The 17763-nt window shown below is 39.0% G+C and overlaps 1 protein-coding gene across 2 annotated transcripts in view; it reads right to left on the bottom strand.

The window, feature by feature from the left end:
- The window catches only part of LOC149177393 (uncharacterized), a 39421-nt gene that overhangs the window by 21312 nt on the left and 346 nt on the right, over nucleotides 1-17763 (bottom strand). The window contains exons 2-3 of one of the 2 annotated variants that reach the window (XM_089423401.1): nucleotides 3429-3515; nucleotides 3245-3300 (exon numbers count right to left, since the gene is read on the bottom strand). In XM_089423401.1, the coding sequence (XP_089279527.1) occupies nucleotides 3460-3515 (56 nt within the window). In that variant the 3' untranslated portion in view covers nucleotides 3245-3300; nucleotides 3429-3459. Of the gene's footprint in view, nucleotides 1-3244; nucleotides 3314-3428; nucleotides 3516-17763 lie in introns of both variants that reach the window. The other variant, XM_089423400.1, reaches the window with a different exon arrangement.

The following is a 17763-nucleotide window of genomic DNA, read 5'->3' on the forward strand; positions in this document are numbered from 1 at the left end:
ACCCATTTCATAACCATTTTAAATCAGATTACCATAAGATTGTTGACATTGACAGTTAATTTATCCTACAGTGAGTGAGAGAACCCATTGCCTACATCATTCTAGAGCCTAGCAATTGTGTAAAATTCATTATGTTTGGGAAGTAAATTGTCTAAATTGTTCCTTGACAACCATTGTTCTCGTGTTAATTCTTATTTTCATTTTCTTTCCTATATATTTATTGGAAAAAATAAGAAGTTAGAAGCTCTAGAATGTGTCTGTCAAAATGTTTGCAATGTTGAGAAGAATATTTCACATGTTTGTAAAAATATTTGGAATCTTGTGATGAATATTTGGTGTTAATTGTTTCAAGGGATTTCATTTGGAAGGGCTTATCTACCTTATGCTTATGTTAGAGAGCCCATGCTAAATTTTGTTGTTGTAATGAGTTATCTTGGATATCTGTGAGTTAAAATTTCTGATTAGAGAAGCACTTATAGCCTATCTTTTTCCATGATTGTCTTCATGTGAAATTTCACTGCTACTCAAGTTTAGCAATTGGTATAGTAGTTAGTAGACCAGTGATTTTGGGACGAATTTAATGGATGCCATATAATATGTACCTCATTCCCTCGATGGAGTTCATAGACAATGCCCATGAACTTGCTCTACAATATTTTCGATTTCAAGAGCCATGTACCTCATTCCCTCAATGGAGTTCATAGACAACATCCATGAACTTGCTCTACAATATTTTCGATTTTAAGAGCCCGCATATTCTCATCTTGCCTACTTGCAGTAAAAGAGCACACAGTCTGAATCAAAACCCCACAACTGGGAACCATTTCTACAGTTCTTACACTAATCCATCATGAGATGAGGGCAAGTTGTGGACTCTAGAAGCGTGAGAACAACAAAGTGCAAGAATGATGGTATTATAATATTATTGCAAACTTTGTTGTCCTCTTGAAAATATCACTGATTAAATTTATAAACATCTCTCAAGTCAGAAACCCAAAATTCTGCAAAAATATATGATGGGGGTCATGGTGGATAAAATATAAATGTCGAGCAAAGATTTCTACTGCTCACGACTTCAATATTTAATTAGCGTACGCATGTCGAGATAACATGCAATGCTCTATACCGCATTTACTTGGCATTGCTTTCAATGGATCTTCAAAATGGAAGAAGAGTTAAGCCCTTCATGATGATTTAATAACGCCTCACAAATAATCTATAATAATTCTTATAATCGTGTCGAAAAGGTTAGCCACAAGTTCCAAAAGCTTGTAGTGAAAAAATATATATGATCAGTTTTGGAACTCATGCCGTCAAATATTGGATTTCCCTTTTAAATAAAAACGATTTAAATGCAAAAATTTCTGCATGCTTCAGTATATATAATTTTACATTTGCTTACACCCCGATATGGAATGTGTTTGGAATCCACAAAAGAAAAACTATGCATATTAAAAGTAATCCTTTCTATAGGACATGAGTACTTTTAAGGAATAAATTTCCATTTAAGATTTTCCTACAATATGAAGACTTGTAGACTTTGATAAGCTGACCGTCATTCTTATTTGTGTGATTTTGCAAGTTACATGGAGAATAAAAAATAATAGATAATATTACACTTGCCACAGAATGGCAACTAATGACCCTTCACACCAATTCCGACTTGTTTCTGGGCAGAACAAGAGATCAATCTGCTAAACTGACAATCTAAGTCATTGGACACGTCCCTCAGGGTCACATGTCTCGTATTTCACGTGTCGGACACAAAATACGACCTAAAACGTGTCCAAAACGTTTTTTATCATGTCCTCCAATTGTGACATGCGTTTTCGACGTGGCAAAAATGTGCCCTAACGTTTTTGCCCCTTAGGACACGTGTCCCACAAAAGGTCACTCATAAAGCCCATGCATGGTTTATTTTTTTGGTTTTTTCAGTCATTTTTCACCATCAAAGCTCGCTGGAGTTGTTGTTGTGTTGGAACTTGGTCATTGTTTGCTCGTTGGAGTCGTTGTGTTGTGTTGGAAGTTCCTTTAGCGATTCTCCACTATCAACTTCACATCGACCTGGGTCCTGGATAATAGCGTTCATGGTTTGGAGTTTGTGGTTTGGGGCTTAAATTTCTTGTTTTTGAGCGTGTGGGGACCAGGTCAGCATTTTCTTGTAGTCCATACGCCCTTACCTATATAATTTCTGTCAGTCTATTCAAGAGACTTTCCAGGTGCTGGCTGCCATCCACAATTTTTAACTTTTGAAATAGCTTTCTTCATGGTCTCTATAGCTTGATTCATTTGCTTGTTCTCTAAAATATCCATCCACAAACATTTCCCATGTTTCCACAAACATTTCCCATGTTTTGAAATTTGGTTTTCCTTCTTTTTCTAAAACATGTTCAAGAAAGACTCTGCGGCTTGCCTTTTCAACCATTCCTTTTGTGATATAGGCATCAATTAGTACATTGGGCACTCTGATATCATAACTTAGGCCATCGAATTCCCACTCTTCAAAACATTTTTCGACTCCCTGCATATCTCCAAGTTTGACCAATGAAGAAAGCATGCATACATAGCCAGTGTATTGTTTTGATTGCAAATTTCAATGGCTACAGAGAGTTGACTTAAATATATAGGGCTCTACCTAGTTGAGTATGTCTTGCAATTGCCCACATTTTCCAGGATGTGCAACTTGAGTAAGTCAGATTCATATACTAGTCAACAAGAGAGCTAGAACTGTCGAGAAAGAAAATATTAGTGTCTGATGTCATATGTGCCATATGCGGAATGCCCCTGTTGAGATCCTTGATTTGGTTCTCAATCTGTTTAATAAGTTAATAACATGAAGATTCAAGAATGAACAATGAACTGTGAGTAATGAACATCATTGATGTAGTAAATTAATAAACTAATACTATATTTCAGTATTATATATATATAACGTGTCCATCGTGCCCTGTTTCTGGGGTTGCTGTGTCTCATGTCCTTGTGTCATGTGACTTAGCTGGCAATAGAATCAGAACCATATACTGCATAAAAGTCAACTTATTAAAACTGATCTCATGCTGCAACTGGTGTTGGCCTCTTACTGGTCATGATTTCCTTAATAGATGCAATGCAAAACTCATCTTTAGCTTGTACAACCTCGATTGTTACTAGTGCCTAGAACTTCAGATACCTATCCGGACGGTACAACAGATAAATATTATAGTCAAATTTAACCGTATTGATCATTTAGCGAATAAGAACCTACCTTCAGCATAATCGTTTGCTCCAAATACTGCAGATCCTGCTACTAGTGCTTTGGCCCTAGCTTCAATAACTTAAATTAGAGAACGATTAGTAAAATCTGCAAATGTGAGAAAACAGAAGAAGAAGAGAACAATCATCTGAGAAAAATCCCTAATCAGCAACAATATAAAAGCTTTCATACCCACCTTGTGGACATTTGAAGGAGTAACTGAAATGTTAGTTTATGATTCTCAGGTTGAAGGGTCTCTGGTGGCCTGTAATGCCACACAAATCTGCACAATAGAGGCAACATTAACATAGTGAGCTTGAGAAAGTCCATCTACTTCCTTACTCTATCCACACACATTCTCCTTAGGTCTGAGATTTTTTTGACTTGACTTTCTATAAAGCTCTACCCACCAAAGCCGGGATGACTGACATAATCAAGACCAAGCCTACCACTGGCAACATTACCAACAACACAGTGCAACATCTGTGATCAACCTTCTCAAAATTAAGGTTCCTTGCAAACTCAATAATCACAAGCTAAAACACAATGTCATATTCATCTCCACTTTTAGATATGCTTGCTGCAGCACAGGTAGGTTTTGAATATTCAGCATATCATCTGTCTTATTCTCTTACATAAGCATGGACTAGTGCACACATGCAAAGAATGTGCATTACCCATGTAAATAAATAATGGAGTTCAATGATGAGGTGACAAAATGTTGCAATAAGCTACAATTGAAAAGTTTATTGGAAGCCAAGTTCAATTGCCGATTGCAGAAACAAAACTGGGCAAAAGAAAACCCTAGTGTCAAGAAAAATTTAACAATACAAGATTAAGTCAAAGACAAATCAAATCCACCATACCTCTTCTAATAGATACTGTACTAAATTAGAACTATTTCATCCAATTTATTAAAAAGAAATGCTATTTGATACCAACAATCAATTTCTTACAAAACATAGCAGATAATGTTTAGATACTCGCGAAAGAGTTGCATTAAATACCATTCCAGTGCCTGTGTAAATAAATATTGAAGTGCAATTTCGAATAAATTGTTTGTTAACATATTTTGCAAACATAAATAGATATAAATGCTACTTTTTTAACAACAATTTCTGAATTTTCCGTCAAAACTTACTATCAAGCACATATTTTATACAACTTAATGGAGTTGTTGGGTTCAACACTACTCCAGCTTTCGCTCCAAGACTCTTGATCTGAATTTCAAAGAAAAAAATGTTGAAGACAACCATTATAATTTGACAAACAAAAAGATATAAGCCAATAATGAATGTGACTGTTTCATATGTTTATATGAGGAAAATTGCTCTAAGGCCATGTCGAAACCAGAATATATGTACCGTTTTGCATGCTAGAAATTAAAATTTACAATAAAGAGAACAATTTTCCATTTAGGAATATGCTCGAGCAAACAACCACAAACATTGGAAAAAGGTTGGACTCCAGACACCAGAGCTTGGATGGAAAACTTGCTAATGAAAATGGAGATTTCCCAAAGAATACCAAAGCCACAAGAATTATTTTAGTATGCTTTCTCCCAGTAAGAGGTTTTGCATAACAATTTTATTGTCCTCTGGTATGCAGTTTCCTTACGATCATAGGGAACTTTAAACCAACACATCACAAGTCAATAAATTAGATTTACATGAAAACTGAAAAAACATGGTTGAAGCACACATATCAGAGTCAATTTAGCATCACTACCCATTAATGTCAATTAAAGTCAGACAAGTAATTTTATTGATTATAATAACAAAAAATAGAAAATTACAAGGCAGGAAAGCAAATTGTGATAGGGAACTGTGTAGATACCCAAATGACATCACATCTACAAAGTTACAATTATAATTTATAATATGGATGATGAACAAAAAAGCATATTCAATGAAACAGGCCCAAAAAGCTTGGGATTTGTGAGGAATAGGATCCAGAAGAGCAATCTGAATGGCTCTGAGCAATATATGTATGGCCATGCATAACTCTGAGCAATATAAGTATGGCCATGCTAATATCTCAGAAAAGAGTGAACAACAATCTAACAAATGAATCCAAAATACCTCAACAGTTCTTTAAGCTTGAGAAATACTTCAAAAAGATTATTTTTAAATTGCTTAAAAGTAACTAAAATGTTACTCTTGGTCTTTATTGTTGAGAAATCAATATGCTTGTAGATTAGGGTGATTTCTCTTACTTGATAATTACTTGTGAATGGTTGTTGACTTCTTATTTAATTTATTATGTTCTTCTTCATCAAGCAATTACCAAAATACAAAATATGAAGACCACAAGAGTCAAAGAACATGGGAACTTAGGCTCCAAGTCAGGGAAAAACTCCACAAAGGGTAAAACCCAAGAAAATTATCTTCTTATAGAATCATATCAAAGTGAGATATCCAATACCCAAGACCAAAACAGTCACAAAGAACCCAAGTCAGCCCTCTTCCAAGTCTCTTCCACCAAATCAAAGTCATCAAAGTCAATGTTGGTCAAATCTCTGAATTTTAGTCATCCCCTAAAAACTTGGCCTGTGAAATCTCGGGCCATGTATCAGCTCTCAAAAACCATAGAGAATACTTGCGCATGTGGACAGATTAGGGCAGAAAAAAGACTCTCTTTCTCCTTAGACTTTGCTCTCCTCCTTTTACTTCGCTGATTTTCTTCTTCTTCCTTTCACAGAAATCGAATTGGTAATGTGAAGCACAGTTGCCAATATATAGTTGTTCGAGCATATGAAGAGGCACAACTTATGGGCTGGCTGACTTTTCCATCTTGGGGGCCGACTTGGTCTTGTGGTGACAAAATTGACTAAAATAAAAATTTTCTTTTCTTACAAATAGTCCAAATGGAACTTTGACTCATGACAAATTTTCTTATTGACTCAATAAACCCGAGAAGCATGAAGAACATGCTTTGACTTAGAAAATAATAATAATTATAATAAATTTATTTTTCTTCTTTTTGTTTTTACATGAAATACATATTGATACAAGTACAATGATAATTATGAAGATCAAACGTAGTTACATTTTTCAACCTTTATTCCTGATGATGGGTGATGCATTCACCAGAAATGTCTAAATTTCAAATCTACATGGTTTTATCCAAAAATCTTTATAGCAAGATAAAAATGTTGGTAATCAGGATTGTTCTTCACAAATTTATCCTCATGAAGTCTGAGTAGGCTGCATAGACTTACATAACTACTAATAACCATTAAAGGGCTTAATCTATGTGATTCTCTGTGCCATATACACATGCCTGCGAACTAAGCAATATTAATTTAATCGCAGTTTTGTTCTTGAGTAATGATATGAACATGCCAGGTTTTGAAAGGGAAGGGCCAATGCATCATAACTGAACTATAAACGGACTGCAGAAGTCAGTTTGGTAGATCTCAATATCTTTTACTGTAGCTGTTCTAGTTAGTATCTAGTAATGTATTCAGTTACCAGTACATCATAAAACTTGAGCTATTAACTTCCACCAAACTGTCTCTCAAATAGAGATATTAGATAATAATCCCACCTGATTTACTGTTCGGTACAAATGGATAGTGGAAGATTGCTCATAGTGGACACTAACAATGTCTGCCCCAGCCTTGATAAAATCTAGTACATGTTGTTCCGGTTCAACAATCATCTATATTGAATGAGTTGAAGCATTACTAAATCAATTAACACATTTAACTGCAAGACCATAAACTCATAATCCATCGACATCAAAAACAGTAATCACATTTGACTATCAAATCAACCCATCTTTTATCTCACAACTAATACACAAAATCTAAAATATCTAAAGATCACATTTAGATGCTCACTCTGAACAATAGACACTCAAACAGAAAGAGTCATATAAGAAAGAGTGTCAATTAGACAAATGTACATCCAGTGACAAATCTGTCATGGGTCATAATGCAGCAATCACCAGAGGTCCAATGGTAATATTTGGCACAAAATGCCCATCCAGAACATCAACATGAACCCAATCGCAACCTGCCAACTCCACAGCTTTGACCTGTGAATCGTACAAACATATGTCACTCTGAAATCAACAGCTGGACCAGTGAAGGCGAAAAATCAAAGATTTTGCAACTAAAAAAATTTGCAATCATATAAAGCAGCCCCTTTTTTTCTTTTTTGGTTGGTAGATCACCCTGTGTTAAGGAAGTGGGCTTACATTCATCTTATGGATAGCATGACAGAGTTGTACCTATTCAGTCGAACTAATATGACATCAGAACTCAGGGAAACTTGATCAACAACATTACCATGGAAAACATGCCCACCAGGTTTGCACGTGTGTAATCCTCATGGGAAGTGCTCCAACTTTTCACCAGACCATAACACAATAGACATGCAAATCAGCATCTAGCTTTAGCACATTTTACATAAACCCTTGAGGAATGGCAGCTTTGCCTGGCAATAGATAAATCCATATTTCTAATAAGTGCCTCAAGTTCCCCATTCCAGGAGAAAGTACAGGAGCTCAAAATACAAAGAAATCTAGACCCAAACTAGGATTGGATGATAAGCCCAGGGGTTCATTATCTTGCATAGTGTTGATTTGGGGTAGCATCGGATGTGATCTAGCCATGAAAATTGGTGGAGACGCTAAAGCACATGAGATTTCCAAGACCCAGAAATGGTTTGGGTAGATTCTACCTGGTTAAGGAGATATTAAAATAATTAATATTTTTAATGGAGTTCCTAAAGTCTAAACTTAGGAAAAATAAAATATTAATGGGTATTAATATAAAACTGGGTTAGAAGGTTCTAAATGACATGGATCAAGCCAAATCTAATCTTAGCCATTGATTAGAGATATAATCTCGGCCGTTGAAGAACCAACAAAAAAAGTATAAGAGGAAGCTTGAGGGTCAGTTGGAGATACACTAGAGTGATCAAAGTTGCAGCGAGGGACAGTGAGTACAAGACAGAGAGGCAGAGATAGTGTTGGAAGACCAGCGCAGAAGCAGAGAGGCAAATGCAGAGCCAGAGGGAGCCACGTAGAGGCCAGAAGGGCCTGCGTCATCCACGTAGAGGCTGTAGGAGTGACGCAGAGAGCCAGAGAGGTTGCGCAAAGCCTCAGAAGGCTGATGCAAAGGGTTTTAGGTTGATGCAGAGGCCAGGAGGGCTGACGCAGTGCTTTAGATTGTGCTGGCGAGGGTTTCATGGGGCAAAGTTTCCGAATATCTGCTTCCGAAGAGAGGTATTACTGCCAGATATTTTATCTCTGCTGGGTGAGCCAGTTTGGTACCCAGTGTACTTAGAAAAGCTGCTTAATAATAAAAACCATTAGAACTGCTGCACCGGTTTTCCCGCATTGGGTTTTTCTGGGGAAGATTGTCCAAAAATAACGGTGTCACTTTTGTGTTTGTCTATTTCTTTTAGTTGTTGATCTGTAGATAGTTGGGACTGTATTATGTTTATTTCAGTGTTTATATGGTTAAATAACTTGTTAGTAATTAAACAAGTAGGCGAAATAAACCAGAGAATACAGAGAAAATTTCTAATGGGTAATACTTAGAAATTTCAACATGGTATTAGTCTTCAGAGGGTTGCAGATCACAGGAGAGCTGAAAGCGCCAACTGAATCACAGAATTTGCAGTAGAAACAGCTGTCCCGAGTGACAGAAGTTGTTCCTAGGTAGAGAGCAGTTGAGAAGGGTTGACGCAGAGGGCCTGCATCATCAGTTCGAGCCAGAGAGGGGCTAGCGCAGAGGCTGAGGAAGACAGAAGAGGCTCATGAAGAGCCACGTAGAGACCGGGAGGGTTGACACAGTTGGCCAAGAGAGAAAATTAGCCTTGCCGGGATTGCGCAGAGCCTGGAGGCTCTGTTCTTCAGCTGTCGGCGTATGGTAGGTTGTGGATAGATCTGAGAGAGTGAAGCTGGTGGGGTGCTAATGCGGCCGAGATAGAACAGTACCTAACGAGGCAAAACCAAGGTAGAGGGAATTGCTACCTAGGCGGATTTCCAACCAAGAAATCCAGGTCAGTGTTGCAGGTGCATAAGAGATCAGAGAGGTGCGACTCGACGGTTCAGGCGAATTTCGAGGAGGGAAATCGAGACTCAGAGGGAGTCTAGCAGAGAACTTCTAGGAGGGAAGTAGCGACTCAGAGCGAGTCGAAGCGAGCAATTCCAAGCTGGAAGTAGAGACTCAGAAGAGTCGAAAAGAAGAGTAGAGAGATGGCTATGAACGGATTGAGGGATCAGGATAGGCTAGACGGGGCGTCCAACTTTGTCATCTAGAAGGCCAGGATCCTGTCCGTTCTAGATAGACATCGTATCAAGGCCTTCGCCTTGAGAACCGTGGCTATCCCAGTTGACCCAACTGACAAAGAAAGGTATGAGGATGCGATGGCCAAGGTGAAATGCATAATCCTTGCTGGGGTCAAGGATCATGTGGTCCAACATTTTGCCGAGAAGGAGATGGCAAAGGAAATGTGGGATACCTTGAAGACATTGTATCAAGGCACTTCTGTGTAGAGGAAGATGCTACTGGAGAATCAGTGGCGATCGTACTAGATGCAGAAGGGGGAGCAAATAGATCACTTCCTTAGCAGGTTGCAGGAGATCCGAGACCAGCTGACTTCTATAGGGGCCACGCTGGATCAGGAGTTGATGGCGAGCACTGCCCTAAACGCAGTCTCCGTGGAGTGGGAGACGTTCGTCCAAAGCATTATGGGCAAAGCGAATCTTCCAGGATGGGAAGAATTGTGGGTAGCTCTTCGCCAAGAAGAGATCAGATGGCTGACCAAGACGGGAAGCAGCAAGAAAGATGAGGAAGAGGATGCAGCTCTGGCATCTGCGGGAGAGCATGGGAAGAGGAAGAAAAAGGACCTCTCCAAGATAAAGTGCTTCAACTGTGGGGAACTGGGGCATTATGCGAACCAATGTTCGAGGAAGAAGAATAAGGGAGAGGCGTCTGACTCCAAGGCAGCACCACTGAAGGCGGAAAAGGAGGTAGAAGATGATGATGATTGTGCCATGAGTGCTCATGTACATCTAGAGAAGAGGTGGGGAGACATCGAGCTGTTGTCAAGAGGACTACAGGCGATGAGGGGTAGGATCCTTGAGGTACCCAAACTCTTGGATCATACCTGGCTACGGGAGCCCCGAAGAGAGAGTAGCAGGATAACAGATGTTAGTAGAAATGGACGCGGATGAAGCAGCAGAAAGTGCTAGTAGTGCAGTGGTCCCAGACAGCGCAGAGAGAGTTGCAGTAGTGCGAGAGGCACAGAGGAGGTTGCAACAGTGCAGGATGGCACAGAGAGGTTTGCAACGGTGCGAGAGGCACAAAGTTGTTGCAGCAGCACAAAGGCAACAAAGGGAGCACAATATAGTGGCAGAGGGAGCTTCAACATCGGGAGGGTTTCTAGCCTGACAGGGATGTCAGTGGTTGGGTGGATCAATTACTTACGTCTCAATAACTGAGTTGCAGTGCAGTATCAGTTAGCAGTAGCACAATGCAACATGATGAGAGAGAACTGCATTGCAGATGCAGTGTTGGGAGAAAGGACCAACAACAACACCGATGCAAAGGGAGCTGTCGTACAGCGGTAGCAGTGACAGTGGCAGAGCCATGGGAAGCAGTACAGGATGCAGCAGTGCAGAGAATGTTGGGCAGGGACGCCAAGCATCAACACAGGTATTGATGCTGTATAATCAGGGTGATGCTCAGTGTGGAGTATTACTAGAGCATAGTCCTCGCTAAGAGGGAGTGTTGATTTGTGGTAGCATGAATGTGCTCGAGCCATGAAAATTGGTGGAGAGGCTAAAGCACATGAGATCTCCAAGACCCATAAATGGTTTAGGCAGATTCTACCTGGTTAAGGAGATATCAAAATAATTAATATTTTTAATGGATTTCCTAAGTGTAAACTTAGGAAAAATAAAATATTAATGGGTATTAATATAAAACTGGGTTAGAAGGTTCTAAATGACATGGATCAAGCCAATCTAGTCTTAGTCGTTGATTAGAGATGTAATCTCAGTGGTTGAAGGACCAACAGGAAAAGTATAAGAGGAGGCTTGAGGGTCAGTTAGAGATACACCAAAGTGATCAGTCATTCGATTTTCTAGCGTGGGGTTTGCTAAGATAAATCGAATCAGTGATTAGAGTTGCAACGAGGGGCAGTGAGTACGAGGCAGAGAGGCAGAGATAGTGCAGGAAGACCAGCGCAGAAGCCAAGAGGCAGACGCAGAGCCAGAGGGAGCCACGCAGAGGCTAGCAAGGACTACGCAGAGGCCTGAGTCATCCACGCAGAGGCTGCAGGAGGTGACGCAGAGAGCCAGAGAGGCTGCGCAGAGCCTCAAAAGGCTGACACAAAGGGTTTCAGGCTGACACAGTGCTTCAGATTGTGCTGGAGAGGGTTTCGTGCGGCAAACTTTCCGAATATCTGCTTCCGAAGAGAGGTATTACTGCGAGATTTTTTATCTCTATCGAGTGAGCCATTTTGGCACCCAGTGTACCCAGAAAATCTGCTTAATAATAAAAACCCTCAGAACTGCTGCACCGGTTTTCTCGCATTGGGTTTTTCCGGGGATGATTGTCCAAAAATAACGGTGTCACTTGTGTATTTGTATATTTCTTTCAGTTGTTGATCTGTAGATGGTTGAGACTGTATTGTGCTTATTTCAGTGTTTATATGGTTAAATAACTTGTTAATAATTAAACAAGTAGACGAAATAAACCAGAGAATACAGATAAAATTTCTAACGGGTAATACTTAGAAACAATGTTGCATTAATCGTTATTGGGATAATATCGGCACAAGGAAAAAATCGGAAAAAATCATAATTATCGGGAAATAATAGGAAATAATCGGGAAAAAATCGTTTGGTACAAAAATATTCATTTTTTTTCAATTTTTTTAATATCTAAACCATCTACAACATAAAATAAATACATTGACACATAAATATGATAAAAGAACTAATATATAAGATGTTCAATATCATTTCTAGTGCTAAAATCACATATAATATTGAAACATGTCCTGAATAGTAAGTCCTGACTCCTGAGTCCCAACTCAACCTCAAAATATCAACAAAAAATATAATAATGTATCTCATCATGTCATAATGTCATATACAATAAAATGAAGAAAATAACTAAAGTCTAATCCTATTGATTTTCTCTGCCCCTCTTGCGAGAAAATGCCACAGCTTTCCCTTTCCCTCTAGATGTAGATGCTGGTGCTGGTGTCGTTGGTAGTGGAGACTGTTGTGCTCTAGAAGCTGAAGAACTAGAAGTAGGAGCTATAGGAGGTAGACCATGTCCTCTACTGGTGGCAGGGGTAGCTCGGGCAGGTGGTGTCACCTGGAAACATTACAATCTCCCGATCCTGAAATCCTGAAAAATTGATAAGTCTGCTGGATTTTGAATGAAATCTAAAATTCTACTTTCTCCATATGAAATCCAATGAGACTAGAACCATTCTCAAACATCCTGAGTCATTTCATGGTAATGTTGAAAATTTAAGTAAAAGGATTAATCTTCATTTTCATCCTTTTACTTTAAGAATTTAACATTACCATGAATAGCATATCAATACTAGGGCCTAGACTTGATCATTAAGCTGCCCCACTCAAAAATTATTTGTTTCTTTCAAAAAAAATTGCATTTCAAACATTTGGCATCCCTTATAAAACCATGTTGCCCCGACCCTCGGTTATAAATTGGGAAAAAATCGCGATTTTTTCGAAATTATCAGGTATAAAAAAAATCCGCGATTATTACTCGCGATAATATCGGCTTCAGGGAAAAATCGCGATAAAACGATAATATTGCGATATTATCGCGATTTTCACAACATTGCAAAAATTTAAACACATACGAAGGGAATGTTTTCCTAATATTTTGTAAGAGACAGTGATATTTATGACAATTAAGCTAAGTTTATTAACTGATCTTAGACTTGAACCTAAGTTGGTCTTTGAAGATGTAATATTCCTCTTTGGGAAAACCCTGAAGTGTCCATTGCATTTTCCAGAGCTTGTATAGTTTCCTAGTGAATTCTTGGGTCAAACCAATTGATAAACGTAATACCCACTGTATTTTTTCATAAATTTGTTTGTTTACTAGTGATGTCTTTCGTCAAACAGTATTATGAAATACTCCTGTAGATGTAATCTCTTTGGGTTTTGGTGCCAATGAGTAGACAATGCCCAAATTAACACTTAAGGGAGTATTTTATGACAACACCACCATATTTATAATTAAGACAACAAGAATAACAATGTTGATATAGTAAAATCAGTCATAAGTAACCAAGCTCTTCACTGATATATTGTTTCAGCAGCACACTATTGAGATTGGTAGCTTGGGAGGTACTCCAAGCCCTAGGGTTCGAGGTTTTGGAGGAAGGAGCACCACAAGTCGCTTTGTGGGCTTAGAACCCAAGGTGCAGGCTTTGCACCCAAGCTTGTGGGTGTAAAACCATAAGGAGTTTGATTGAATTGACACTTGGAGGATGTAAGGGACCCTTAGAGGAGCAAGGGGACACATTAAACACCAAGAGATGTGAAGTAGAAATGAAGTTATGAATTTATTTGTATGACTGGTGGGTTTGCTCAACAATAGGAGAGGTCGGCTAGGGTAAAGAGTTGCCCTCAAGACAACTCGTTGGAGCTACACATGAGCATATAAAGAGATGAAGGCGTGGAGGTCATGTAACATATCCCCCTTATTAACCAGAGGTAGTTACTATGATGAACGACTCCCATGGTTAGATTATGAGAATAAGGTAAAATTCATTTTTTTTGGCATCTTTTCTTTCTAAGGGATCCCTCATACATTCAATAACTATTCTTACCATGAGCTACTACCCATTATTAACAGAGCCTAACCCTGAGGGCATCGATGAAAATTGACCCTATGACCTTGGTACTTTAACAATGAGAACTCAAGCAGCCAAATTTAAAGGTACCATCCTCAGCCAATTAGTTGCCAGCAATCAAGATCTGAAAACACAACAATAATGTCATCTTCTAATGTTCAAAGCTACTAGAGGCCACAACATCCCTTATATAGTCAAGTAGACATGATTCTAGAGCTTAAACTCAATCAGGGAAAGTGTATCAGCCCTCTTCTTTTTTTTTGAAGATCAACGAAAGAAGATTCTTTCCATGCCCACTCACATCATATACATCATCAAGTGGAAAGCTCTCAGTTGTTCCAGAGCTGTTTACGTTCACAAGATTTAATAACCATCATTTAAAGCTTTGTGTTCATGTATTCTTTCCAGCCAAAAGACTGACCTTTTCCAGCCTATATTTAAAAGCACAAGCACCTTCCTTAAGAAGTGAACCAGTCAACTTATTGTAGATTTTGTTTCATTGGAGTGCTCCACCTATTGATGTATCTATCCATTTGAATAGGTTCCCTTGCACACATCTCCATGTTATTGGTTCAAGGCACCCACACATGCAGGGCATCTTTTCAGATGATATACTACTTATTGAACACTTTTTTTTTTTTGGAATCGGCCAATATGGCTGAAGCATCATTGCATCAATTGAAGCTACACAAGGATCTATCATTTTTAGGTTCTAATACTGCTACATAACTTATACTTGGTCAGAAAGGTGTAGAAATATTCTACATGTGATGGCCTAGAGATAACAATACAGAGAGAAGATGACCTTCCTTTTAGTCTCTTCCACAAACATGTGATTAGAACGGACTTCATATTAAATGATTATAATATGTGGTGCTCCTTTGTTGGAAGAATATATGATTTGGGTTATTTTTCCACTGTTCATGAGGAGCCCTGATGTTAGAAGCTCTTCCAGCCTTATAGAAAAAAGAGTGAAAGAGAGGGATTATGTTCATGACTGCCACAGCTTGATCTTGAGTTTGGTACTCGTATTGTCACTTAGCTTTGTGTTTAGCTTGACTTTTGCCTACATTAACACAATTAAGGATTGGTGCGCTGTCAGAGACCTTTCATCATTTATAATAGAGGTCTTATTAGCTGACGCAAACAACCCATGGATAGATTTTTCATATGATGCCCGCTTAAGCTCTTGTTTTAAGACAACAATTTGCCCACCTTAATTAAAGCATTGTTACTTCCAGAGACTGTAGTTCCTTGAAAGTACACCCTGCGTAGCCATCAAATAACAATACTCCATACCCAGCATTGAGTTGAATGACTATATTTAACAGTATACCTAACCATGAATGCAGTTAAATGATTTCACACATTATCATGCTCAGTGATATCCTAACGTGACTTTAAATAACATCAGTGTGTGGCAGTACTTTATAACAATAACCAAAATGCTATGGTGACAGCATATTGCTCACACTTAGATATTCACACCTAATTATTGCAACATGTTATGACTGTGCAGTAAGAGTAGATGTCAGTATAATTTAGAAGCCATAGAGATCACATACTGTCATGAGTTTCTCTTGTTGCCTATGAAATAAGGAACCAAACATAGCTACAGCAACTAGTACAAACTTCTCTTTCCTACTGTATCTGTATATATGAGGCAAATAACACTTTGTATGGTCCTTAAAGAGGGCATACATCAATGAAATTCACACAGGGAAATTAGAGGTAGTGACTCGATAGGACTTATGTCCATAGATTTTAAGCTAGGAACCCAACAGAGATAAAACTACAATAAACATAGTCAATCATGCTAATCTGTACATAACACAAACCTTGTTGCTCCAGATGACTTCAAAACACTAGGCAGCATTCCTATGAATCACATTTAAGACAACAGGGGAAGTTTCACCCTGATGGTGTCTTTCTAAATGCCTGGTCATACTACCTGGTGACTCAAATTTAAGAAGACTTGAGACCTTGCATCATGTCAAGGTTCCTTATGGGCAATACTGTCCCAGAAGTCTGTATGTTACTTGCCTATGACGTGTAAATCCTCCGACTTGTGGAAGTACATTAAGCATATGGGTTAACAACAGTGCCAAATTGTACAATTTTATCCATGACTACAGAATCCCATTAATCCACCTCCTACCATGCAAATTAGGAAGTACCGTAATCTAGTGTCCCTGGTACATGGTGAACTGTCCCAGCAAATTTCAGGCATACAGTCAATAAGGTACCTAACATTGTGTGACTCAGAACGGGCATTGGGATAAGGTCCATAATTTTCCTCCCAACCATTGACAAGCTGCCAACAATGCAGCTGCCACCCCCTAGCTTGTGCAGTCTATCCCAATGACCAGACCAGGGATTCCAGAGGTCTGTCCCACCTCCACCCTGCATATAGATGTTCAGCTATAGGATTGTACAGGGGTTCCAGAGGTAATTCTCCTCCACCCAACAGCTCCCATGGATTCCAGAGATCTGCCTCCGCCCTGAAGTTGCTCAGCAACTCCTTACAGTGCTGGGAATCCAGAGTTTACTAATTCTGAGCACTTAACAAGGAAGGGTCTGTCCCACCTCCGCCTTGCACATAGATGTTCAGTTGTGGGCTTGTACAGGGATTCCAGAGGTAATTCTTCTCCACGCGACAGCCAATGAGGGGCTTCAGAGATGAAAATCTCCACCTTCACTTATCCCAGGGATTCCAAAGATCTTCCTCCACCCTTCTAGCATAAAAGGTACTCATTTATAGGCTAGTCCAGGGACTCCAGAGGTAAGCCACGTCTGCCCACCAGCCAATGAGGGGTTCTGGAGGTGAAAACCTCCATCCTCACCCAATTCAGGGACTCCAGAGGTTTTCCTCCACCCTGAACTTGTTGCTGCAGTAACCCCACCCTGTGTAAGGAATCCAGGATCTACCGCACTTTGAGTGTCCCTGCAAAGATGACTAGCCAAGGCAACTAGAGGTCTGCTACCTCCACCCACCAAGAAATGCAGAAAGGAAACTTTGACAACAGGGCTCTAATCCATGCCATGGATTACACAATTGAATCATAGTTTGAAATCACTGCTACCAATCTGAGTTACCATCAGCACAGAGAAATAACGTGGCTCATGGAAACTGCTTTTAGCAAAACTTTTCGTGGCTTCAGCAGTAGAGCTATAATCCATCTTAGTTGCAATCACAGTCCTACAACAAAGACAGTTTGGTTTCAAATTCAATGCCAAAGCTAATTTCACCCAGTAAATATTCATAGTTCACAGATGCAGCTTTTAGAAAAGTTGTGCATGACTCTTGGAGCAGAGTTATATTCCCTATTTAGGTTATACTTACTGCCTCTCAAACAACACGGTTTGGTTTCAAAACCAACTTTCAACAGAGAAATAGTTTGGTCTCAGATTCACTATTAAACAACCTTCATCAGAGAGAAACATGATTCTCTATTTTAAAATAATTCTAGAATGGCAGAACGATCATAGATAAAGAAAAAAAACCTTTCAATTCAGTGATTCCAGGATTCTAAATCCCACCCCAACTTGTAATATAATAATTTTACTTATCCACAACATTAGACCCACGGTTTACTCATTAGTTGGTATGCAGGCAGGGAATATTAATTCTGAAATTTATATATTAAATGAGTATGGATCAAC

This window comes from Pinus tabuliformis, chromosome 4_1 (genome assembly GCF_031772625.1).
Source record: "Pinus tabuliformis cultivar Carrire ecotype Pingquan chromosome 4_1, CPIR1, whole genome shotgun sequence".
NCBI classification, from domain to species: domain Eukaryota; kingdom Viridiplantae; phylum Streptophyta; class Pinopsida; order Pinales; family Pinaceae; genus Pinus; species Pinus tabuliformis.